Source organism: Aspergillus mulundensis, assembly GCF_003369625.1.
Source record: "Aspergillus mulundensis strain DSM 5745 chromosome Unknown scaffold_11, whole genome shotgun sequence".
Classification (NCBI taxonomy): Eukaryota; Fungi; Ascomycota; class Eurotiomycetes; order Eurotiales; family Aspergillaceae; genus Aspergillus; species Aspergillus mulundensis.
Window position 1 is genome coordinate 475,778 of NW_020797899.1, and position 23,945 is coordinate 499,722.

The following is a 23,945-nucleotide window of genomic DNA, read 5'->3' on the forward strand; positions in this document are numbered from 1 at the left end:
CTTCGTCATGCGAATCTTCAGTCCTCATCTCTCACCAGACTCAGACCATTCCAGACAACCTCACCGATCATCTGACCAAACACCCCCATGCGTTCTTCATTCTGCAAAGACAATTACCGAGAATCAAACCGGAACCCCCCAGCCCCAAGATTCGGCTTCAGACGCGCCCGAAACCGTTGCAGCTCATGAGCCGAAGGACCACGGTCCGCGGTGCGCCGAGCACGACGCCCATTAACAGCCATGCTGAACTCGCTGATCTCAGATCCCCAGGCTAGATACCGGTTGTCCGGGACTGCGATGCCGTCGGAAGTCCGCGCGTAGACGTCGCTTGCACCAGTGCGTCGGACTCCAGCGTGCATGGCAGACACAGCGGAGCGCGACGGGTTGAGGTAGTCGAAGGGGACGGCGTTGGGGTCAAGGTACCGCGACTGGTGCGAGGGATACTGGGGACGAGCTGTCTGGACCCTAAAGCTCTGCGCGGCTGCTTCCCAGGGCTTCGGGCGCGCGAGATCGGTATGCGCGAAACCGATCTTGGTGGCGTCGACGGGGACGTTGGGAATGGAGTCGGAGCGCCGGAAGGTCCATTTGGGCCGCAAGCCCGCTCGAAAGGCGTCGAGGTTCTCGTTCCATGCCGCAGATTGGGTCTTAGGATCAGCTCCAGCTGGGGTGGCGGCTCGACCGGTGATGTGTGGCCAGGGGTTGTTCGCTGAGGTGCGCCAATCCTCTAGGGCGACGGTGGAGTGCAGGTTTGCGAGTTCGGAACGCAAGGCTAGTTCTTCTGGACGCAGATACAGCGAGCCGCGGTATTTGTTGAGCACGTCTTCCCAGGGGTTTGAGAGGGCAAAGGAGTGGAGGAGCGCAGAGCGGCGGTCTTCCTGGTTTGGGTCGGTGCCGGTAGCACGATGGGCAGCATTAGCAGCAGCGACGTTTGCCGCGCTGCGAAGAGACCGTTCGTAACCGATTGGGCGCTGAGAGGGGAGATTGCCGGGTGTATCTGGCCATGAGCTCATGACAAGCTCGCGGAGAGTAGAGGGCATGTCGGGGCCAGCTTCGTTCTCGATATTCGGATGCCAGATGGACATTTCGTGAATGCTTTCCAGCTTGGCTTTTCCTTTGGAGTTACGGCGCTGCATAGTATACGCGGTGAGCTGCTGTCTGAGCTCCATGGCCTTGGGCTGTTTTGGGATCTTCGGCTGCTCGGCGTCTCTAGGCTTTCCAATGACCTTGGATGGCTCGTTGGTTGTGGACGGCTCAGTGGTATTAGGCTGTACCATAGTCAGTCCGGTGATGGCAGGCCGGTTCGTGGCTTGAGACTGTCCAGGTGTCTTTGACTGCTCGGCGACTACAGCTGGAGGCTTCTGCGCTGTTTTTGGTTCGTTGACCTTGAGCTGCTCCGTGATCTGTTTGTTAGTCGCAGGCTTCTCAGAGGCTTTTTGATGGGTCACGGCCTGCTTGGGCTGTTCAGGGGTCTTTAGCTGTTGAGTGACTTCAGGCTGTGTGGTCTTTTGTGCCACCGTCTTGGGTTGTTGCTTGACCGCAGGCTGCTTAGTGGCCGTAGCTTTCTCCGACTGTTTTGGTTGAGTCAGAGTCTGCTTGGGCTGTTCAACGACATTTGACTGCTCAGGAGTCTTTAGCTGTTGAGTGACTTCAGACTGTTTGATAGTCGATAGAACCGTCTTGGAATGCTGCTTGACCGTAGGCCGATTGGCGACCGCGGGCTTTTCCGAGGCCTCTGGCTGATCCGTGGTCTCTTTGGGAGACAGAGAACCTTGAGTGGCTTTTGACTGTCGAGATACTTCTGATCGCGAGCTCGCCTTGGGGTTCTCAGGAGTTTTGAGCTGTGGAGTGACTTCAGACTGCTGGACTGCCTTGGGCTCTTCTTGAATGTCCTCGGGCTTGATGGTATTTGCGTCGGTCTTCTTGGAATACACCGTGGCTTCCTTTTGAGCCAAAGCCTTCTTGGAGAATATAGGATGTTCTGGGCTCTCGGACTTCTCAGTGTGCTTTGGCTGTTCAGGAGTCTTGGGCCGTTCAGGAGCCTTCAGCTGTGGGATAGATTGAGGCTGTTTGTCACTCTTCGTCTCAATTGACTTGAGCTGTTCAATAGTCTGAGGCTGCTTAGAAGTGGTAGTCTCTTCAGAGTCCTCCTTCTGTGTTGCTTTCTGCTCTGAGATCGAATACTTGGGCTGCTCGGGAGACTCTGGCTGCTGAGAGACCTCCGGCTGTTCGGGGAACTTGGTCTCTCCAGCAACCTGGGATCTAAAGCTGAACAAAAAGTCAGAAGCCGCTGTTGGGAAGCCTGAGACAGCGGTCTCCTTGCGTTGTTCTGCCGTCTGCTTGGTGAACTTGGGTTGTTCAATGACCTCTGGCTGCTCCTCGACGATAGCATCGCCTTCCTCAGGATGGGGAGACCCGCCGAGCTTGCGTTTGATAGACCGGGACAACCTAGAGGGCTTGGAATACTTCGAGGGGCTGGACTGTTCAGTGGCCGCAGACTGTGCAGAGGCTTCAGGTTGCTCAGAGGCTTTGGGCTGTTCGACAGCAGGCTGATCAGAGGCTTTCATCTGCCCAGATACCTTTGACTGCGTAGAGGAAACGGACTCTTTAGTGATGGCAGGAGAGAGCTGGGACTGCTCAGGAGCCTCCGACTTAGGCATGCTAGGCGAACACTTGTTGCCCATGGCGCCTGAATCCTTTGCGTGGATGGAATCGTCGCGTTTAGCAGTCGACCCATGGGGTTTCTCATCCTCAGGAGATTGTCCATCCTCTTTGGCAGGCTTCTCGTTTGCTCCATCCTTTGCAGCCTTTTCCTGCCTTCGGCGCAGCTGGGCCGCCTTCTTTGCAGCAGCCTTCTTCCCACCTTTGTTCTTCTTCTTCTTGGTGGACTTCTGCTTGGGCTTCTGCGCAACGTCTTCCTCTCCGCCAGTTAGAATAACGGTCGACGCTTCAGAGTGCTGGTCATCTCCACCCTCTGCCTCAGCATTGTCGGCTCGCTCGTTCTGTGCCCGGGATGCAGTCTGGCCAGGAACAATGTATTTTGAAGTGTATCGTTCTCGACATCCATCCATTATGCCCTGCAAGCCAGGGGACAGTCTGCCCTCTTCCTTATCCACCTGGGCCTTCAATTCAGCGGGAATTGGGATCTCCACCTTGAAGTTGCATTTACAGGAGACATGAACGTCCGAATCACATTGGCCATCTTGATCCTGAGGATCCTGAGGATCCTGAGGATCCGACCAATCCAGATCTTCCCACGCCGGCGGGTCTTCGTCGATGAACTCGAACTTCGTGAGGTCCCCAAGCTGGACATCCCCGAGCTCGTGAACTTGAACATAGGGCTGGAAATCTTCGACCTTCCCAACGAGGTTGACGGCGCGCTCGGTCTCCTTGAGATGAGCACACACCTCGAGATCGATCAGGAAGAGATCGTTGTACCAGCCGTTGATCTCCTCGGTCCATGTTCCAGACTTCTTGACGAAGCGCTCAAAGAGCCGCAGCCACTTCTTCGCCTCGTCCCAGCCGCGAACCCTCGTCCCTCCCAGCATGATCCACTCGTCAAGTGACATACCGTTCTCGGAGCCGCCGTAGCCCTGGTAGAGCCGCCAGCCTTCACGCCCGACTGCAATGACAAACGGGTGTTGGAAGCTCGAAAACAACTCACCCCCGTGCATGCCATCTCCAGTCTTGCCATGGGCCCAACGGGTCATGTGGACGTCTTTGATGTTCACACCCAGGACAGTCACCTTGCCGACTTTGCCGTTGATGGCGGCGGATTTGGCTACGTTGAAGCGCTTGGTCAAGTCCACCAGGTTCTTGGTCTGGATGTTGTGCTCGATCTCGTCAAGGCTTTGCTTGGTCTCAAGGCTGTCTGTGAGGAATGCGAAGGCGTTGTACAAGTCTGCCTTGCCTGCTGGACACGCAAGCACGAGGACCAACGTTGCCGCCAAATAAGCCCTCTTAGACTCCCAATCGCTCATGGCTTTCTTTTCCGATTCCTCCTTTGTCATATATTCAGGGACGGGCTCCGTTCTATAGATCTTTGTCTCACTCGTAAAGGCACCCCAGAAGAGCGCAAAGGTACGGAGAGCTGCCTGCTCCTGCCCATTGTCAAAGAAGGAGGTGATTGTCCATTCGAGTGCCTCGAGCGTCGTATGCTTGACCCCTTGGGACTTACGGGCCTTTGCGGTAGACTCGCCGATAGGTGGTTCCTTTGCCCCGGACACCTCTTGCATCATGTCCAGGTATTCGTTGGGAGTCTCGGGAAGCTGTTGGAGATGCGCTGCTATACGCGCAAGGTCGGGCTGCAAGGCTCGGTAGAACAGTGCTCCAAGCCGGCCGCGGTGGTGGCTTGTATTGAGTCTTTGAGATATCAGCTGAGGTTCAAGATGGAGCGAAGTAGGATGAGGGTGAGACCAACCTATACTCGATTTTGCGTTTCTGGGCTTTTGCCTCCTTGGCGAGGTCCAGCATCTGGCGGGCAATGACACGAAGTCAAATCAATAGAGTGGTTTGCTGAAACGATTTACTCTAGGAGATAAGACCTTGTGTGGGAATACCATGAAGATGGTTGGTAGATGTCGAGGTGGGTGAGAGGGATGACGGATGATGATGACAAAAGAGTACAGTAGCAGTAACACCGCAGCTACAAGCACTTTTCAAAAGCTTGTAGCCACGGAGATGCAGGAGAAGAAGAGGAGGTTCCCCAAGAGCTGGTATGGCCCTCGAGGACGACGGTAAAAGAGAGTTGAGGTTCAAGATAGAAGAGGGATATCGGAACGACGAAATGGGAAGAGGAGGATCGAAACAGCACAACAGCAGTAACACACAGCTATCAAACAGTCTCGAAGGATTGGAGACGGAGAAGGAGGTGAGAGAGAAGAAAAAGAGGGAGCGAGTTGGGAAGAGAAAGAGGGAAAGAATGAGGCGAGGAGAAGGCTGATATAGCAGCCCGCCAGCACTTCCTCCAGAACTCTTCGACTCCTTCACCATCGCAGTGAATAAACACCAGCAAAGCCAAGAGGCCTTGACAGCCATCTTACTCTGCGCAAACCAATCAAATCGATCCACTCTGACCAGTGATTGGACGCCAGAAGCAGCAAGGGGTGTGTTCGATGTGCTTCTTTGCACCACTCCTACACTGGATATCTCAAAGCAGACTAGCGGAATGGAGACCAAGCTTTTTCTGACACTCCTGGTCTTTGAAATCTGGGCAGTGAATGAATTGGATCTTTGAATTGGAGGGGCAAGCAGGAGTTTGCACTGGTTGCTCAGTGACGGCCCCGTGCCCGCCCGCATTACGTGATGCGAGGAACACCACCACAAAGGAGAAGACACACATCCTGTGTCTAGGATAACTGGCCTTGGAAAGGGGAATATAACAAGCCCTTTATCGTTCTGTATCGAGCCTTCAAAGTCGTAGTCGGGGACGTAGCGCGGTAGCTTAGGGCTGGATCTCGAAACGCAACACCAGGCCCAGACGCGTAGATCTCAACTGGAGGAGGGATCCAGGCACCAAGGCAGCTAGAAATCGCAACGCAGAGGAAGGAAGAGTGTAGATGCCGCTGCTTCGAAGCGCGTTGCAACCATCTGCTCGCCATGGCACCTGTCGAGCAAATTCGAAGCCGATGAAGGCCCTTCAGCTTTCTGTCCCCCTCTGCAGCAACCCGTCTCTTTCACGATACTACCTAATCAATCCATCGATACCCCCCAGCGCAAAGGTGGCCGATGAGAAAGCCTCCCAGGTGCACTCTGCTCCGAGCGTCTCTTAACTAGCGCAGCAGGAACTTGAACCGTATACCTGAATCCCACCGATCGCGATCGCGACCGTCTCCTGCCCACCTTACTCTGCGATTCCTGGCGTCGATTGAAATCCCTAGCAGCGCAGCGCAGCGAAGAAGCCGGAACCTCAAGCCTCTGGTAAAGGCGCCGACTCCACCGGTCTTCGAGAGAACTGATTCCAGCCTCTGCAATCCCGTCTACCATCGCTGACCTCTCGGGAAACCGAAGCCACGAGCGAAGAAGACGAATGCGCCTACGATTCCAGTAAGAGAAAAGCCATCCTAACTGCGCGACCGAGCCTCGCTTATCCCATAGACATCCCAATATGCTTCCCACCACGTCGACGAGATCACAATCTCGATTCCAGCAGGATAACTGCAGCCCGCCACGACCCCGTCGTCTCTGGCCGCAATCGTGAGCAAAGTACCGGAAGCAAAGGTTGAGGTTATGCCTACAAAGGCGAAGGAAAAACCGCTGGGCTTGAAGGATGATGTCCTTGATGATTGATTGCCCCTTTGAAGCCCTGCGTTGCAGCGGTGATGGCTTCACCAACCGCTGACATAGAGAGCTTCTAGAGTCGCGCTAGACACGCCCCTCGAGATAAGCCATCCTAAGTTTCCGCTGGAAAGAACGGTAACGATGAGCCGCTATATCCTCAAGGAACCCGCTTGCTTGCACCTACGCGGAAAACACCGCTGTAAGGTCTTTCTTTCCAGACGGGAAACATCCATACCACCCAACTCACGATCGGTTTGAAGACACTACGAGGCCAGCTATAATGCAAGTGAAAGTGCGAGGAGCGAGATATTACCCAAGGAAAGCCTGAGAGGCTGAAACCCGTACAGTTCGAGCCAGGCAAGGTCTGAGAAGCCTACCTGGCCAGTCCCGAGCGAACTTCAAGTGCATGTCTTAGGGTACATACCGGTATTACGCTATCAGCCGCAGGACAATAGCAAGTCTCGGCTCCTCCTGGGCAATAAATCTGTTTGGAGAACTCAGAAACTTGGAAACCCAACGGAAAGCTATGGTAGGTATTCTTTCCGTGATTCCTGAAGAGCACCCTCCCGCTGCAGTGAGAACTGGCAGTGGTCCTAGCAGGTTTATTGAGCTACGCTTTATTGAGCTAAAGCAGGCAAGTGATATTCAATTCTAGAGATGAAGGAATGCACGCTGACTTCCATGATCTTCCCATATCAGCACGAACTCGACGCTGTATCCTATCCGTCCTTAGAAAGCCGTATGTGCTCACAATAACATATCCTCAAACCATGCCAGAGCCATCCCAGCACGAACGGTGAAGAAACACTATCCTCAGGAGGATTCCCATCATCCAAGCGTAGAGGCAGGACTCAAGCCTACTTCCGTGCGCAGCGGCCGGGGTTCCAAGGAGTACTTGAAAGCGAGGAGAGAACATACACTGAGTACTGCGGGGTGCTACCGACTATTCGACAAGGTTAGGACTGCATACTGAATGAGTGTACCTGGTCTACTTTTGCCCCTAATTATGCACTTGCCCCAGCATGTATATACAAGTATGAACATTCGCCTGCTTACAAGCACTAAGCCCTAACATGAGGTGAAACCGTGAAACCTAATCCTTCAATCTACAGATGCCTTAAGTGCTAAGAGTACAGGGTGGCTTTCAAGTAAAATAGAGGTACTTTGTCCTCCGCAGATGAACCGGAAGTAACTTGGACCATACAATTGAGCCATGGAGAATTCCTTTGAGACCCTCCCTCGAGGATGGACTAATAGGACCATTATTCCAAGGTTATTGTGTCCAGCCAGGAGAGAGAAAGACACAAATGTGGCTATCTGGACAGTACAGTTGATCCCAATCGGGCTTAGCGCCTTCCCATCTCCCAAGACTCCTCCTCAGCCTCATTTTGCTTTTCTTCACCCACCACCCAGCTCCATCGCTGAACCTTTGACAGTGACTACGGAGCTTCATGCGCGAGCGGATTTACAGCTAGAGGTGGTGCACTCGATAGCGCCCTCGACAAGATACGCCCGGAAAACAGCGCGGTTCTCGGGGCCAAGTACTCCGTACACACTCGGCTCTGTACTAGAGGGACCGCAAGAGAAGCAGAGCCGAGGGGGTTAGGTACAGTCTGCACCGTCTCCCCAAGTCACCGCCCCATTGCTGATTATCGTTCCAACGTCCAAACAGGCTTTCCTCGCCCATGAAGCCGGCCTAGGTACCTCCGCGACTGGAACCGTCAATCGCCGATTCGATTAACTTGTCGACTCGAATCCGCTGACTTCCTTGGCCATCCTTGCTATCGCCCCTGCCGCTCCATTACCTATCACTATCAGTCACTGTTTTCGCACTGAAAGCAAAGCAGAAGACACTGGATCACTTGGGGGCTGCTTGCCTTGCACCTTCATATTCCCACTGCTTCTGATGGCCGTCTCGCAAGGGTAAGGATTCCCGGTCCCACCTACATTGATGGCCCTCATTGCCGCCCTGCTCACGGTGGTCTAGAGAGTATCCAGAATTGGCAGTAGAGACCCCAGTCTACTTATTCCCCCGGACCCCCGACGCTGCCACTACTCGGGAATGTCCATCTGATGCGAAGGTCGATCTTCACATATACACGTTCTCTCCGCGGAAGTATCCAAAAGCAGCAACTGATGATGACTGTCATGCAGCTTCTCCGAATGGATCGAAAAGTACGTCAAGGCCTTCTCTGAAGATCGGACCTGCAACAATGGTTGTCCTCTGCGGCCGTAAGGCAATCCATAAGATTCTGGTAGAAGGGCTGTCCGTCCGCCGAACTACGTGATCAACTCCACTACGAGAAAGGATCATTTGATCGTCCAGAATATGGGCGAGTCAGGGCGACTGAAGCGAAAGATCATTATGCATACTTCCGCACACCGACTCGCAGAGAGAACGGGCTAACGAGTATGACTCGAGGCGCGGTGCTTATGATGAACTTCTTGACGGACGCGGAGGGCTGTCAGAACGAAATCAGCCGCTACACCACGTCGGGTATGAATTGAATTGGCTGGGGCTACTGCGCAAGGACACGGATTCATTGGCCTATCGTGTCTGCCACAGCAGACATTTCGACCATTGGAGGCCTCCGCTAGCAAAATCTAGCTTACTTTAGACCTGATTGGCAATGTAAGTCCCGGAAATCCTATGGTACCCTACCCTAGCTAAGGGAAGAGAGAACGTTTCTGACCGGAAATACAATTAGTGGTTCCTCGCGATACATCGCAGCGAGTCCTAGTCCGTCACAGGCAAAAGTCTGTTCATTTTGGTCTGCTAATCTGTAATGGCCGCTGTGATTGCTGACTTGGCAAGTTCTAACTTTTGTCTCTGAATGCAAGCCCTTGTTCAAGGACGTCGATGGGCGAAGCGACAAAATATCAATATTGGGGGATGCGAATGGTTTGATCAAACTTTTGAAAGTCAACATGGTTCGCAGCCGCAGGGAAACCACAGACAATCTCAGTCTCAGTCTCGATTCCAATCCCAATATCGGACTGTATCAACAAGGAACTTCAAGAACTGTTCAGACTTTTAGGATTACCCACACAAGCTCCCTTCGTACCTTACACCCTACCCAGGTAGTTCACCAGCAGTACCCAATCTACCGACACCCCAACGCCTCCCCAATAATGCCAGCTAGAACCCTAGCATCCTCCCCTCGCATCATACTAAAATGCGACGCCCCCCTTACGCACCAGAACCGCATTTCCTCCTCCGGTAGGAGACTCTCCCACCCGCAGGGCCCGAAATCCCTTCGGGCGCGGGTGAGGAAGGCCAGGCCGTCGGGGTCGTCGGGCCGATGCTCGAATTTCTCGGTGACGGCGTAGTCGATGGGCTCGCTGGCCCAGATGATGTGCGTTGTTGGGGTGGGTATACCTTGCGGCTGCGATTGCCAAGGCTCAGCGAAGTACTCATGCAGGTTCTCGATGCAGGCCTCGAAGTGTGGGATTAGCCAGCTCGGTGGAGGGATCTTTCTCTTCTTAAGGTTGTCGTCCTTCAGATTACCGGTACCATTGATATGCTGAACGTGCACCGTCCCAAACAACCCGATCCGGTCACAGTACTCAAAGTACCGCTTCGGAAGATAGTCCAGCCCGCGAGGGACGGGGCAATCGATCAGGACCAGATCCGAGACCTTCTCGCCCTGCTCGGCGAGAATCTGCGCGACCCGGTACGTGAATATCCCGCCCACCGACCACCCGCCGAGGATGTATGGGCCGCGGGGCTGTCGGTGGCGGATCTCGCGGACGTAGGCGTGCGAGACGTTTTCAACCCCGCCGGTGTAACTAGCCGGCTGTTTCTGGTACGGACAGTTGACGCCGACGATGGCGAGGGAGTCGGAGATGAAGGGGATGTGGCGGTACGCGGAGGCCGAGCCGGAGCCGTCGGGGAGCAGGAAGAGGGTCTTGCGCGTTGCTGGCGAGGTGGGTGTTCCTTGGAGGAGGAGAGATGTTGCGGGTGGAGAGATTTGTCCGTTAAGCGTGATATTGTAGTCGTCAGGTGGACTGCCGTTTGCTTGCACCGTGTTTTGGGGTGTGCTGGGTGTCCCGTTTGTGCTCGGGGGTGTACTGGAGGCTGTGCCGGATCTTGGAGGACTTACACTGTTGCCCTCCTCGTGCTGGACGGGTCCGAATTGTCCCTCCCAGAACCGCCGCAGCTCCTTGACGGTTGGGTGCTCGTCGAAGATAATAGCCTCATGCCTCACCCCGAGCTCCTCGCGGAACCGGCTGGCGCAGAGCAGGGAGAGCATCGAGTCGACCCCGAGGTCGGCGAAACACGTATCGTCTGCCAGGTCGGACATCGAGCACCCACTCTCCTCCATGATGATGGTCAGAGCTGCGTTCCAGGTGGGACCGGCTGTAGCGTTTTGCAGTCCTCCGTTGGGAAGTGAAGGGACAGAACTTCCCACAGTTGCAGGTGCAGCATGCCCTCCATTGACCAATACATCAGCCGATGAACTCACATGGGCCTCCTTCGCATCCCCTCGCATGTGGATGATATAGTTCAGCAACCGCCGGGGAACCCTTTGCGCCTTGATACCACGAATCAAAGCAACGATCTCCTCTCCATCAAAGACGAACACATTGCCGGTCTGGATCCCCTCGGGCAAAGCCTCCGACATATCCACATAAACCTCATAAGCCTTGCTCGCATCGAGGCTGCGGTGGAACAGCATCGAGCTCCAGCCATGATTGACGCAGACCTCCTTCTCCAAGTCAGCATGCTCATGGCCGTTCATCACAAACATGGCCGGCTGTCCACAGCTGTCGATGAGGAACGGGTTCACATCATAGACCCCTTCGTTTGCCTCTGGGCAGCACTGAACCTTGATTGCTGCCGTGTAGGTGTCGCTGTCCATGATGATCTCCGCAACGCCCATGTATTCTTTGTTGTACGTTGCAAGTGAAGAAACAAGCCGATAGGCCGTACTTCCAAACAGCTTCTGTACGCAGCTACTGCTGTTGGATCGTTCCCGCAGATTCGCGATATTCTCAAGCATAGGGCCACCGAAGTCTTTTGCCTCTTGCACGGCGTCGCTAGCGAGTGGAAATGCCACGGAGCACTCGGCATGCTGCTCCTGCGATTGTCCCTCTGGGGTCACGCTATAGAATTCTGCGTCTGCCTCGCCCGTGTCTGTATGTAGAGTCATACGGCATCGCAACAGCTGTGGACCTTCGGACTGGAGTTGCAGGACCAGCGGCCGCTGCACATCCATATCCCGGACCTCGACCAAGCGCTCGTCGTCCATCCACCGCCGGTTTAGGTAGCCTCCCAAAACGAACGCAATCTCCGCGTAGATGGACGGCGTACACAGCGGGACGCCGTTGAGTCGATGGCCTTGCGACACAGCCTTGACGTCAGGCCGCTGAAGATCACACTCGGCGACGAGCGTAACATTATCCTCGGCGGTCGTCTGCTCGACGATTCGGTGCACGCATGTCGTCGATGGCTGGTCGTTGTGCTCTCTCTCCTTTAGGAACTGGGCATCTCCCTTATACAGCGCCCAGTCGTTGGCATAGGGCAGCCAATAGCTCTTCAGATCCCAGTTATACGCCGGAAGACGGACAACACGAAGTCCCTTCTCAAAACTGCGGTGGTATTCCTTCCAATCGATAGCGTGGCCGGCCTCATAGAGGGCTCGCAGGCTGCTGCATAGGACCTTCCAGGTATCCTGCCTCTGGTGGAGGGTGGGCACGGCAATAACAGACTCCAGATTTGCCTTAATCAGGCCAATCGTCACTGGATGAGGCCCGATCTCAATCCATGCCGTGCTGTGTTTGACCAGATTGCGCGCCCTGGCCGTCTCCAGAGCTCCAGCAAAGTTGACGGTAGACCGGCACTGCCGCACCAGATACTCTGCGCTGAACACCCCGGCGCTCGTCACGACTTCGCACAGTAGCGGACTGAGCACCGGGGTATGCGGGGGATGGTACGTGACCCTCTCCGCAGCGGTCTGCAGATCATCCAGGATGCAGTCCATCTGCGAGGAGTGGAACGCGTACGGCACACCCAACTTCTTCACCTTTCGGACACCAGCATCACGGCAAGCCTTCTCCAGCCGGTTGATGGCGTCGTCTGGCCCGCTGAAAACAGTCTCCGCCGGCGCATTGCGACACGCCACCCCGACGTCCAGCCAAGCCGCACATGGCCCGACCACATCCAGCGGCGCTCCAACAACCAACATGCTATGCGACCCCTTCATACAATGCTCCTCCATAATCTGTGCCCTTCTTCCAACCAAGTAGATTGTATCGGCGTCCGAGATCACCCCCGCGGCATTCAACGCGGCGTACTCGCCCAGACTATGCCCGATGAGAAGCGCTGGTCTAACACCCCAAGACCGCCATAGTCTCGCCATAGCCACTTGCACGCAGACAGACGTCAATTGCACGACTAGGGGCTCGAACTCGGTGATCGTCGCCAGGCCAATATCGGACTGGATGAGCGGCATGATTGACGGGAAGCCCTGCTTCAGTGCCAGCGAGTCGAGACGACGGAGGTCTGCCTCAAAACTGGTGAAGTGGAGGAGATCGCGCGCCATGCCGGGGTATTGTGCGCCCTGGCCCGTGAATGTAAATGCCGCTTGACCTGCAAAGCGAGGTTTGATGCCGGTCGAAGAGGCGACCGTGAGCATGTTGTTGAGCTCTGTCGAGACCTCCTCGCGCGTCGAGCCGTGCGCCATGAGACGGTAGCGGTGGTGTGTCCGCCGCGCTGTGGTGGTGTAGGACACACTGGCAAGGTCGGCAGTCCCTTCCTCCAGGAACGCAACCATGTCTTTGACGTTTGCCAGCAGTGCGGTGACTGTTTTGGCCGAGACAGCAACGACGTGTGTCGAGCGAGGATCTACAGCCTGCTCACCTCCATGTTTGCCCCCTCGATCCGGGGCCTCCTCGACCAGCACCGAACTGTTGCCTCCCGCCGCCGAGAAATTGTTGATGAACGCCCGTCGAGGCCTCCCCTTCTCGCGAGGCCACGGCGTCGGCTCCAGCGCAATCCGGACCTTACGGTCGTGCAGATCCGAGGGAAACTTGGAGTTGAGCTTCGTCTTGATCCCGCAGTGCGGCGGAATGGTGTCTTTCTCCATCATCATGAGAACTTTGGCCAGGGCCGTGACTCCCGAGACACTTTCACCGTGTCCGACATTTGCCTTGACTGAGCCGATGTACAGCGGGCTCTGACGCGAGTCTGGGAGCGGCGGCACACACGGCGCAAAGGTCGAGAGGACCGAATCCATCTCGCGCGCATCGCCGGCCTGGGTGCCCGTGCCGTGCATTTCAATGTAACTGACCGTCTGGGGATCGACGGCTGACGACGCCAGGACGCGCTTGAAAATAGCCCTCTGCGCGCCGACATGCGGGCGTGTGATGCTTTCGGCCTCGGCAGAGTGGTTGGTGTACGCCCCGAGTAGGATGCCCTGGATGGGGTCATTGTCTGCGATGGCGTCCTCCAGCCGCTTGATAATCATGGTCACAACGCCTTCGCCACGGCAATATCCATCGGCCTCCTCATCAAAGGTCTTGCAGTTTCCTGTCCGCGAGAGGAAGAACCCCCGGTCCAATCCCGCGGTGATATCCGGGTTCGTAAGGACGTTGGTCCCGCCGCAGATGGCCGTATCAATGTCCCCTTGCCAGAGCGCGTTGCAAGCAAGATGCATGGCCGCAAGGCTCGACGAACAAGCCGTGTCAACGCAGTAGCTTGGCCCGCTGAATTTATGGAAGTAGTTCTGCCGCCCAGGGACAAACGCGCGACAGCAGCCGGGGATGTAGTAGGTGTCGACATCCTGCGAGGCATTTGTCTCGCTCCAGTCGTTGCTTGTTATTCCAAAGAAGACGCCGACCCTGCTTCGCTGCGTGGACGGGGTCGCGTCAGGCACCATGCCTGCATTCTCCATTGCCTCGTATGTGGTCAGGAGCGCGAGCCGTTGCGCCGGGTCGACCTGGGGCGCCTCGCGCGGACTCATCCCAAAGAAGGGGGCGTCGAACAGGTCCGCATCTCGGAGCCAGCATCCATAGGGTGATGCGCTGGTATTCTTCCTTTTCAACGTTGGGTCCACGTGGGTTTTTACATCCCATCGTTGAAGGGGGACGGTGCGGGCCACATCGCGGCCTTCGTAAAGCAAGGACCAGAAGTCCTCGTCGCTGTTGGCATCAGCGTAGCGTCCGGAGTAGGCGATAATGGCGAGCTTCGGTTTGCCAGAGCCTCCAGGTGGCGAGGGCAGACTCTGAGCCGAGGCAGACGGGTCCTGGATGGAAGTGTCCACCTGGACCTGGCACCGTGCGGTTTTGGCCATGGCGTTTGCAATGCCGCTGCCCGAGATTGTCCCGATGGGTATGACTCTCATCGGTCCATCGGCTGGGCTAGGAATATCGCGAGTGATACGCTCAAGGATCGCGTCAATGCGGACCGGCTCCAGCAGTATACCGGAGACGGCGCTCCGAAAAAGGCCAGACAGATCCTTCTTACCCGGACCATGATATTGAGCCCCCGTGTCCATTCCTAGTCGGCTGAGTTGACTGGCAATATCTACGGGAAATGCGCCGTCCAAGACGCGGTCTACATTCGGCACGTCGTAGATGTGCGGTGCATGATACAGCGCAGTGATTCTGGTCCTGCGGTAACTGCGGCCGGCCATGCACGGCGCCGCGAGTAGCGCCTCCATTGCTGGGGGAGGACCGCTGAGGATCACGCCAGATGGAGTGCTTGCACTGACATACACCTGCGAGACAGATGGGATGTTCTGGAGTCCACGGATTAGTCCGCTGCACGAGATGGAACAGAAAGTGGGACGCACGATATCCTCATTGTATCGAGAGAGAGTTTCAATCGCAGCATCACGGCTAAACCCGGGGACCATGACCGACCAAGTCGCCGAGTCGTCCTCTGACAGAGCGAGCCCTCGGCGCATCTCCTCCGCCACGAGGCCGACCCGAAAGGCAACCACGATCGTGCGGACGGCAAGAGCAACCAACTGGTAGACCGAGGCGCTGCAGCTGATCGCGGCCCCCGTCAAGAGTCCGCTGCAGATGCCGATGATGTGCGTCGACTCTCCAGTTGGGTAGGGCTGCTCCGTGGTGCTGAAGTGTCTACTGTCGTCAGTCCGGTGCATATGCCATATGCAAGGAGTCACTTACCTGATGAAAGAAGCAAACTGGTAAATGCAGGTCAGCGCCATCTCCAGCGCCTGGTGACTGCCTCCCTCCTTCGAGATTAACTCCAGGATCGACTTGCCGGTTGGGATACCGCGGCTGCGGTGGCTGCAGGGAAGTGCGCGAACCTCCTCGGCCAGGGCAACGGCGGCTCTGTCGAAGAACGACTTGAGGACTACATTGTCTGTCTCGGTTGCGAGGAGTCGGAGGCTCTGCTTGTAGTCGTAATCGAGCCCCCCGAAGACTATGATCTGGCTGGGAAGTGGCATGATGGCAGAATCTTCAAGAGAGAAAGCAATGCGCAGCTGTCTAAACAGATCAGTTGCATCTTGTCACTTCCTCGACCCCAAATTTATACCCAAGGCCCACCTCTTCATCGCTCGAATTTTTCGAGGTATTCTTAGCCGAGGACAGCTTCACAGTCGCCACCTGGTTTACTCTGGATAGCCATCCTGGAATCATGAAACGATATCTCGCCCTTCGTGTCTGCACGCCTTGCGCCTTTGCTATGGTAGGGTATGGTAGGGTATGCTAGGGATCCTTGAGCCATCCCCACAGCGGGTCACACATGGCTGATATGAGAAGGAGGAGATAAACCATCAGCAATGCGTCTGCGCCTTTGCCAGGGCTCCTCTCAGCAGGGTACCCCCGGCATGCAGGTCACACATGACTGATATGGGATACCGGTACAGCAATGGATCGGGCCCTCGGGGACCTCGTATTCGGCTTTCGGCTTTCAGACCAGCCCCCAGCTGGGCCCCGGTTTAATAGCTCCCGAGGTATAATCAGGTATTATACCCAGCATACTCTGAGTCCGCCCCAGGTGGCGTCTGTCATAGCTCCGAGATCCAGGGTCCATTGGACCAAGCTCCTGCGCCAAGTGTTGATCTGACTACACTGGCAATCTCCTACCCTTGACCCAGGTAACCTCGATCCATGGATACGGAGATGCATTGAGTTTCCGCTGTTTCATGTGTGACCCGATAATTCTGCGTGTTGGTTGACTCCGGGTCGAACACGAGCAGACTTCCCACAGACGGTTCGACAACGCAGACGTCTCGAGTTCTGGCCATGGAAGCTGAACAAGAGCAGTTCCGACTGCCCGGTGAACTTATTTAGCCCTTGACCATGACCAGACTGCCCGTCCTACTCCAGAGACCATCCCAAACCCATATCAAAATGCTCCTCTACATTTCCCTTCTCGCGTGCTCCATTTACCTCTGGCGAGTTCTCACCTGGGTTCAACTCCTGCTATGCCTTTGCCTCTACATCGTTCATGTCATCGGCCACGGCCGCTACAGCCACGGTCTGCACCGCTATCCAGGGCCATTTCTAGCATCATTCACAGACCTCTGGCGCGTGGCGCACGTCTACCTGCATGGAAACGAGCGGCCGACATATCTCGCCCTGCATAAAAAGTACGGCAGCGTCGTACGTGTCGGGCCCAATGCTCTATCCTTCAGCAAGCCGTCCGCCATAGAGGATATATACGGGCCCAGAAATAACATGCCCAAAGTAAGTCCTCCAACAACAAACGCAAGCAGATGCGCTCTCTGACATGCTCAGTCCAACTGGTACATCGCCTTTGAAGCGCACGGCAAGGGCCCGAAGAAGGAAAATATCTTCTCCACACGAGATAACCACTGGCATGCGCGGTACCGAGGGCTGGTTGAGCAAGGCTTCTCGATGGAGCAGCTGCTGCATCGCGAGGAAGCAATTGATGCCTTGCTGCTGGATCTGCTGGCCAAGCTCGACGCGTCTTGCGCACCTGCAGACGGCAAAGCCGCGGCCTCGCACACTCCAAGCCCTAGTCTTATCGACCAGCTCCATTATTTTGTCTTCGATGTCGGCGGCATTCTTGCATTTAGCCGGCCCTATGGGTTTGTGAAAGGCCAGTCGGATCTGGAGGGTATTATCCGGCTCTCGCGGAAATTGTCAACACATTTAACACGAGTAAGTCGTCGTCTTTCCTGAGAAGGGGGCTTGGGAACTGCAACTGACTAAAGTCTGTACCCAGCTTGCACAAGCCCCAGTCTTCCAGTACCTGCTAGATAAGAACCCTCTCGTTCGTTTCTTTGGCCTCGTGCCCCCGCCCGTGACGTTCGCGCGGAGATATCTCCCCCTCACCAGGATCAGCCACCAAATCGATGACCCCCGGTCCCAAGACGAGAAACCCAAACCCAACGAGGACCTGCTAGACAGCTGGATCGAAGCGCACCTCAAGCACCCAGACGTAGTGACCCGCAACGAGATTATCGACCTGGCACTCATGCTAATCTCGCCCACCCCTGACGCAGTGTACGTCCACCCTCTCTCTTTATCACATTCCTTGACACTATCACCAGATTTACTGACGCGCACTATGTTGCCTACCAGCCGCACAACCCTCGGCGTTCTAATATACTACCTCTTCAAATCCCCCAACGCCCTATCTAAACTCCGCGCCGAACTCGACAGCTCACTCCCCAACACCACAATCCCCCCCTACACCCTCCTCAGCAACCCCACCCACCTCCCCTACCTAACAGCCTGCATCCTCGAGTCCCTCCGCATCCACCCACCACCCGGCTTCATGATAGAACGCGTCGTGCCGCCCGGCGGCGCCGTCGTCGACGGTCAGTATATGCCCCCAGGGACGCTGGTGAGCGTGTCCCCGTGGGTGATCCACCACAACGAGGAGATCTTCGGAGTCGAGCCTGACGTATTCCGGCCGGAGAGGTGGGTTGAGGCGGAGCCGGAGCAGAGAAAAAAGATGGAGGGGATGCTGTGCGCGTTTGGGTTTGGGGGGAGGGTTTGTCTTGGGAAGGACGTGGCGCTGCTGGAGCTGTACAAGGTTGTGGCGGTGCTGGTTAAGGAGTATGAGGTATGTCCTTCTTCCTCTCTTAGTTGTTGATTTGTTGCATGGGTTATACCTTTGCTAACGTGGATACGGCTAGATGACGCTGGCGGATGTAGAAAAGGATATGACGATTACCTGGGGGAATATGGTCTGCGTTGATATGGAGGTGAGGATTGCGACGAGGCGAAGGGAGAGTACCATGCCTACCTAGTTCCGCAAATGAGTTTTACCGTATCTATTGCGTGCAAAATCGAGAAATGAATTCAGTGCCTCTGTCAGACTCCCACACTGCGTTGCTTCTTCAGCAACTATTTAGGTATAAGGTATCAATCAGACACGCACTGTAAGCTGAGTGGACCGTGTCAGAAGAGGGGGCAGGTAATACAATAATCATGTACTCGAAAGTCCAAAAGCATCAAATATACCCATCAAATGAAACCATCCTTGACCTCATCGAATTTCTTCCCATAGTCAGCCGCATGATCTCATGTCCCTCCCCACTCAAGGAAACCAGCCTATCGACAAAAAAAATCAGCATCGCCCCTGCAGCCCAAAAACCAAGAAACCTTTACCTACCCACCTCAACACCGAATTCATCATCACGGACAGAAGCACATCAACCACAAGGACTATACGCCACCGGATCCTGGCACGAGTCCCGCGGCCCATAGCGGCAGCAGCCTCCCTGCGCATTACACTCGTACACATCGGACCACGACCCGCCGCTCCCAGCAGATGTCACGGCGGCACACCAGCCGCAGTACTGGCCTTGCGGGGTCCCTGTGGCGCATGTGCATCCGTTTTGGACACATTGGGCGGATGCAAGATGGGTTGGGAGGATGGCTGTGAGTGCGAGTAGGATCTGCCAGAGATGGGTCTGCATGTTGGTTGTAGGGCTAGGGGTGGATGGATGGGTGTTAAGGGAGGTGCACTGAGTGGAATAAGAGCAAGTAGATAAGGCACTGATTTGGAAGCTGAAGCTTTTAGGGAGAGGAGGATATGACTTATTTATGTCGGAGTTTTCTTGGTGCTGACTACTTTTGTACGACTGGGAGTTGTCATCGTAGAGCGCCCCCGCTGCATGCTTCAAGCCCCCAACCTACGGTATTGCTGACTTGATTACAGCGACATGATCCCGCACCAAAAGACGCACTGGGTAGTCTTATCTTACTGCTTCACAGCTTGAGGGGCCTATGGATGTCAAGTTGGATATGAGTGCTTGTTGAAGAACCCTGTCCGGTCACTGGCAGGTTCCGAGTATGAGTAGCTGGATTATACCCTAACTTCCTACAGGAGTTTCTCCTGCCTCTATTTGCAGGCGTAAACCTAGTAATCAGGAACCGAAATGTTACATGGACATAAGAGATATTGGGGGCAAGCTAAATGTCGCCAACAATGTGTTCTTACAGGCGTCGCCGTTTCAGTCGCGGGTTTTCGCTGTCGTCAGATGCAATCTCCACGCGTGGCTGCTTAGCCAGATTGTCATGTTCCCAGTGAGAAGTGCCCTCTTGATTGCTCTGAGTTGCCCCGGGTCTATCACAGGCGTCCTGTTCTAGGGAGGCACCTGTTGGTATTGAATAACTCTGTATGTTTGTTCGCAGGTGCGAGAGGGGCTCGCAGATCTCCTTCTCCAAGGCCTCAATAGGCTGCTCCATTGCGTCCGAATGCCGTGCCATGTCTTTCTGAAATTGCCCGGAGTTTTCAAGCACCATGCCAAGTTGGTCCTTCACTGTTGAGTATGACTGCTTGATAGTGGTCTCCAATGTATTCAAATGGCCAAGGTAGGCATCACTAAGCTGTTTGTTCTGTGATTGCGTCTTTTCCAATTCTCGAGCCCAGAGCTCCAGCTGTTCGTGAAGAGTCTCCTTATGATTGTCAACACTTTGCTGGAGGTCCTTCTTCGCGGATACTGCTGCTTGTCGGGCGGAAAAGTGTCGTTTACCCAGACGCTGCTTCCGGTCATCAAAAGGTCGAATACAAAAGAAAATAGGAACGATACCTCTTTATCTTGCCACATCCGCACTTTGAGATAGCTGCTTGAATCAGCTAGTTCTTTAGCAAGTTGCTTTTGCCTTGCGATGCACTCATCAATCCGGCTATGTGTAGTGAGACTTTCCATCAGAATTCCAGAACTTGAAATGTCACTGCAGATGATATTGTAGTTCTCTTGAAGCCGGTCCCAACGTTGCTGGGATGAAAGGTCGTAGATTGCACCGATCTGGCTCAGAAAGTTATTGCGCTCTACTTCAGCATTCGCACGCTCCTCTTCCAAAAGGCGAGCCACGTCAAGCGACGTCTTGTGGTTCATCTCTATCATTCGAGAATTGGCATTTTGAAGCCGATGGCGTAGCTCGCTGATCTCGACGTTTTGCTCCTCAACATGTTTTACTATTGTCTGAAATGTAGACTGGACGTCTTGATCGAATGCGCCGTAGGCCATTTCAAACTACAAAACTGATCAGATAAGGACTTATGAAAGCATGTGAGGGGTTGTACCTGGTCGTTGCACTTCAATAGCTCACCCTCAAGACCTTCAGATATCCGGGTAATTGCATGAGAGAGTTCATTCAAGGCCTCGGAAACCGTCGCCCTGCCCGTTTTGCTTATTTGCTTGAGCTGATGGAAAGCTTCTTCTGTCTCGCCTTTCAATAGTTGCGTTTTAGAATCCTCCCCAGCGCCTTCGACAGCACGGAGAGTATCATAAAGGAGGGTCTGATTCCTCTGAGCAGCCGTCATCTCATTTTCAAGGAATCGGCCGAGATTGGCTGAAAAGTCCCGTAAGAGTCTCGTCTGGTGAGCTTGGAAATCCTTCATTCGAGCTCCCACTTTCTCGGTGATGTCCGAGACCTCTGCAATAGATCCGCCCCATATATTGTGAGCCTTGTTTAGAGCGTCATTCATTTGCCTGAGCTTTAGATGAGCCTCCTTGTTGTCGAGATCCAAGTCCCGGAGCTGCCGTGTCACTGCGAGCAGCTCTCCTGTCCTGTGTTGGAGGCCGGATTCTAGGGCTTCTATACATTGCTTTTGCTCCTCGTTGACGATCCGCCGGGACTCAATCTCTTTGAGCATCTCTTCATGCGTATCGGAAGTCATATAAACGCCGTTCCGATCCCTAGTCGCTCTCAAGTTGCGTTTAAGATTCTCGATTTCCAGAGCAAGTTCTGAGAGTAATGTATCTTTTGGGACGGGAGTGTTGATCTGCGGTCTATTGTGAATGTTTTTGGCGCGAAATGCGTAGTCTAGTGTAGAGACAGTCTCTTCCTGACTTGACTGGCAGGGCGAAACAGTCGCAATTATGCAAGTTTTGGTCTGCCCACCCAAGGAATCTTGCAGTAAACGTGTCAATTTTGATTCTCTATGGTATCCAATGTTAGAATTCTTATCTTCAAATGAACCAGGGATGCAATACCTGTACGGCACATGTGAGGATTTATCAACCAGTGCATTGATGACTCGTCCAAGCGTCAGCAAGCTTTTATTGATTTGACCGGCTTCGACAGCTCGTTTGTTCTCGGCACCACTTCGCTGAATATTCTCGCTGCCGGCCAGGTCTACCAGATTCAGTTTCCCAGACGTAATGGACTGTTCGCTAGTCCTGGTAAGCACGTTGATCGTGAAGATGGTATGACTTCGGGAACTGAGATCATTGCATCTGGTTGCTGCCACTTGTCGTTTCCGACTACCCATTTCGAGTAGTCGAACACCAGCTGATGGAGAATCAACGTATGATTCTCGCATCCCTTTCACCAACAAACTTCCGTTGGCGCCATTCCGTTCATTCTCAAACAACTGGAGTTTTGTATCCCCCTCATCGGAGAGAAGATCACATAAGGCCTCGTTATATAGCTCGATGAAAGAACACTTGACAGTGCTATCCCTGCCCTTGAGCTTGTCAAATAGGGTGTAGAGAGTGCGTGGGATGATCCCTGCATCGTCAGACAAAAGCCCAAGCTCTTCTGTCATTTTTCCGAACATTGTGTATGTTTTGCCTGTCCCGGTTTGTCCGTAGGCGAAGACGGTGCAGTTGTAGCCGCATAGTAGCTGTACTAGTCATCAGTGTATACTGTGCTAGAGGCAAGGCAGGTTCGAATCTCACTTCATCAACCATTGGCAGTACAGTATCTTCGTAAACCGTGCGCTGGTCGGCAGCCGATGAGAATACCCGATCGAAGTTGTAGGTCTTGTTCGTGAGAGACCCTGTAGATACTTCCACGGTCTTTCCTTTGATGCCATCTGTTCGAAGTATAATGGCATGATCTTCCTTTGTCTCCTGTTCACTGCGACTTCGACAACGCACTGTCACATGAATTGCTGTCTTATCACCACATTCATGCTCCCCACTGTTTGAATTTGTTGGGTATTTTGCATGAGCAGTTTTCCGACTTTGCGATGCTTGACCCGTCCTTCGGGTGGAATGTTTATATCGAGTAGTCATTACCTGAAATTGAGCCCAGACGGATCAAGGCCCACGCGTCAATAACAAGTGGGGAAGAGGGTGGGGGGAGATACAAGGGATTAAGAAGGATGTGCTCAGAACGCGCGCGTTGGTAAACAAGCCTAGCATCACGTGATTCGCGCCAGAAACCTGTCGGATCATACTGCCGTCCGGTACCGCCTGCCCTTTGAGCCGGCCCTTACCGTACATGTTCCTATCTTTACTGCAATTCAAAAGTCAGTTCCGTGACCTACTGGGTTGGTAAATTTTAATAAAGTAAATTCTGCTGTTTTAATTAGCCGCCCCTTTAACTAATCCCGTGAATAGCTGCTTAAAGCTAAAGTAATATTATTTGAACCCATGTGTTTCTGCTTTGGGATAGCTTGCCTTTTTACACGTGACCTTTTACTAGTTTATATTTAAACAGTTTAGCTTACTACTATAACCCTTTTATTCGCACCTTCTCTTAATACCTATCTAACAGAATAACCTTTATCTTTCAAGGGATTAAACTAAACTGCTGCACCAATTAGCACGCGGGCTACCAGGGTATTTTACATTGCTGCTATATTCTACAAGGTTATTCGCAGAGCGATCTTGGATAGGTGTGGAGTCCTCTCACAGGCTGGATCTTGAAGACATCATTAGGTCACAAGTAAGCCAACTGGTAATTGCAGAGCTTATAGTACCTTTCTGAAACGACACCGAGCCGATGAGGGCGTCGAGTTTCGATACCTAACACAAGGTAGATACACGTCCACAACAAAACAAAAAGAATAGTAGCCATCCATCCAGTACGCAGACGAAAGAGTGTACACGACGGACTGGGCTAATCCCTTGCTGGATGTTATCCACCTCAACTTTCTTCAAAAGGTCCATATACTAGCCGATCTTTCCCTTGCCACCACAATGTGCGCAAGGGTATTTCACGATGCCGTCTCCCATACACTGGCCACATTTCCCCTTTGGGTTTTCAATATTTCCAGTGCCGTTGCATCGGTCACAATCTCCGTACTTTCCTCCTGTCCCGCAGCACCTCAGACACTCGGCCGGCATTTTCGATGGAGCCAGGGTTCTAGATAGAAAGTCGCTCCTGTCAGTATATGGTTTTGGCATCCCTTCTCAAGCAACTGACAATTGACTCGAGTTCGATAAGCAAAGTTTGAGGCAATCGCTTTGGGTTCTCGACAAATAAGGGATAGGCGATCCTCTGTCTCGAAAATCAATAAATTGGTTTGACTCAGA

At 54.0% G+C, this 23,945-nt stretch overlaps 4 protein-coding genes across 4 annotated transcripts; 1 reads left to right on the plus strand and 3 right to left on the minus strand.

Moving 5' to 3' along the window:
* Positions 1–113: 113 nt before the first annotated feature.
* On the minus strand, positions 114–4,470 carry DSM5745_09070 (uncharacterized protein; the record flags this gene model as incomplete). Its single annotated transcript, XM_026751086.1, has 2 exons — positions 114–4,359; positions 4,418–4,470. 2 exons carry the CDS (start codon positions 4,468–4,470, stop codon positions 114–116), a joined length of 4,299 nt encoding a protein of 1,432 aa, XP_026600172.1.
* Positions 4,471–9,380: 4,910 nt separating this feature from the next.
* Positions 9,381–15,695, minus strand: DSM5745_09071 (type I polyketide synthase; the record flags this gene model as incomplete). Its single annotated transcript, XM_026751087.1, has 3 exons — positions 9,381–15,017; positions 15,072–15,363; positions 15,412–15,695. 3 exons carry the CDS (start codon positions 15,693–15,695, stop codon positions 9,381–9,383), a joined length of 6,213 nt encoding a protein of 2,070 aa, XP_026600173.1.
* Positions 15,696–16,932: 1,237 nt separating this feature from the next.
* Positions 16,933–18,476, plus strand: DSM5745_09072 (uncharacterized protein; the record flags this gene model as incomplete). Its single annotated transcript, XM_026751088.1, has 4 exons — positions 16,933–16,941; positions 16,993–17,379; positions 17,444–18,289; positions 18,363–18,476. 4 exons carry the CDS (start codon positions 16,933–16,935, stop codon positions 18,474–18,476), a joined length of 1,356 nt encoding a protein of 451 aa, XP_026600174.1.
* Positions 18,477–19,668: 1,192 nt separating this feature from the next.
* On the minus strand, positions 19,669–22,373 carry DSM5745_09073 (uncharacterized protein; the record flags this gene model as incomplete). Its single annotated transcript, XM_026751089.1, has 5 exons — positions 19,669–20,214; positions 20,265–20,711; positions 20,762–21,620; positions 21,675–22,306; positions 22,362–22,373. The coding sequence occupies 5 exons, from the start codon at positions 22,371–22,373 to the stop codon at positions 19,669–19,671; spliced, it is 2,496 nt and encodes an 831-aa protein (XP_026600175.1).
* Positions 22,374–23,945: the final 1,572 nt, after the last annotated feature.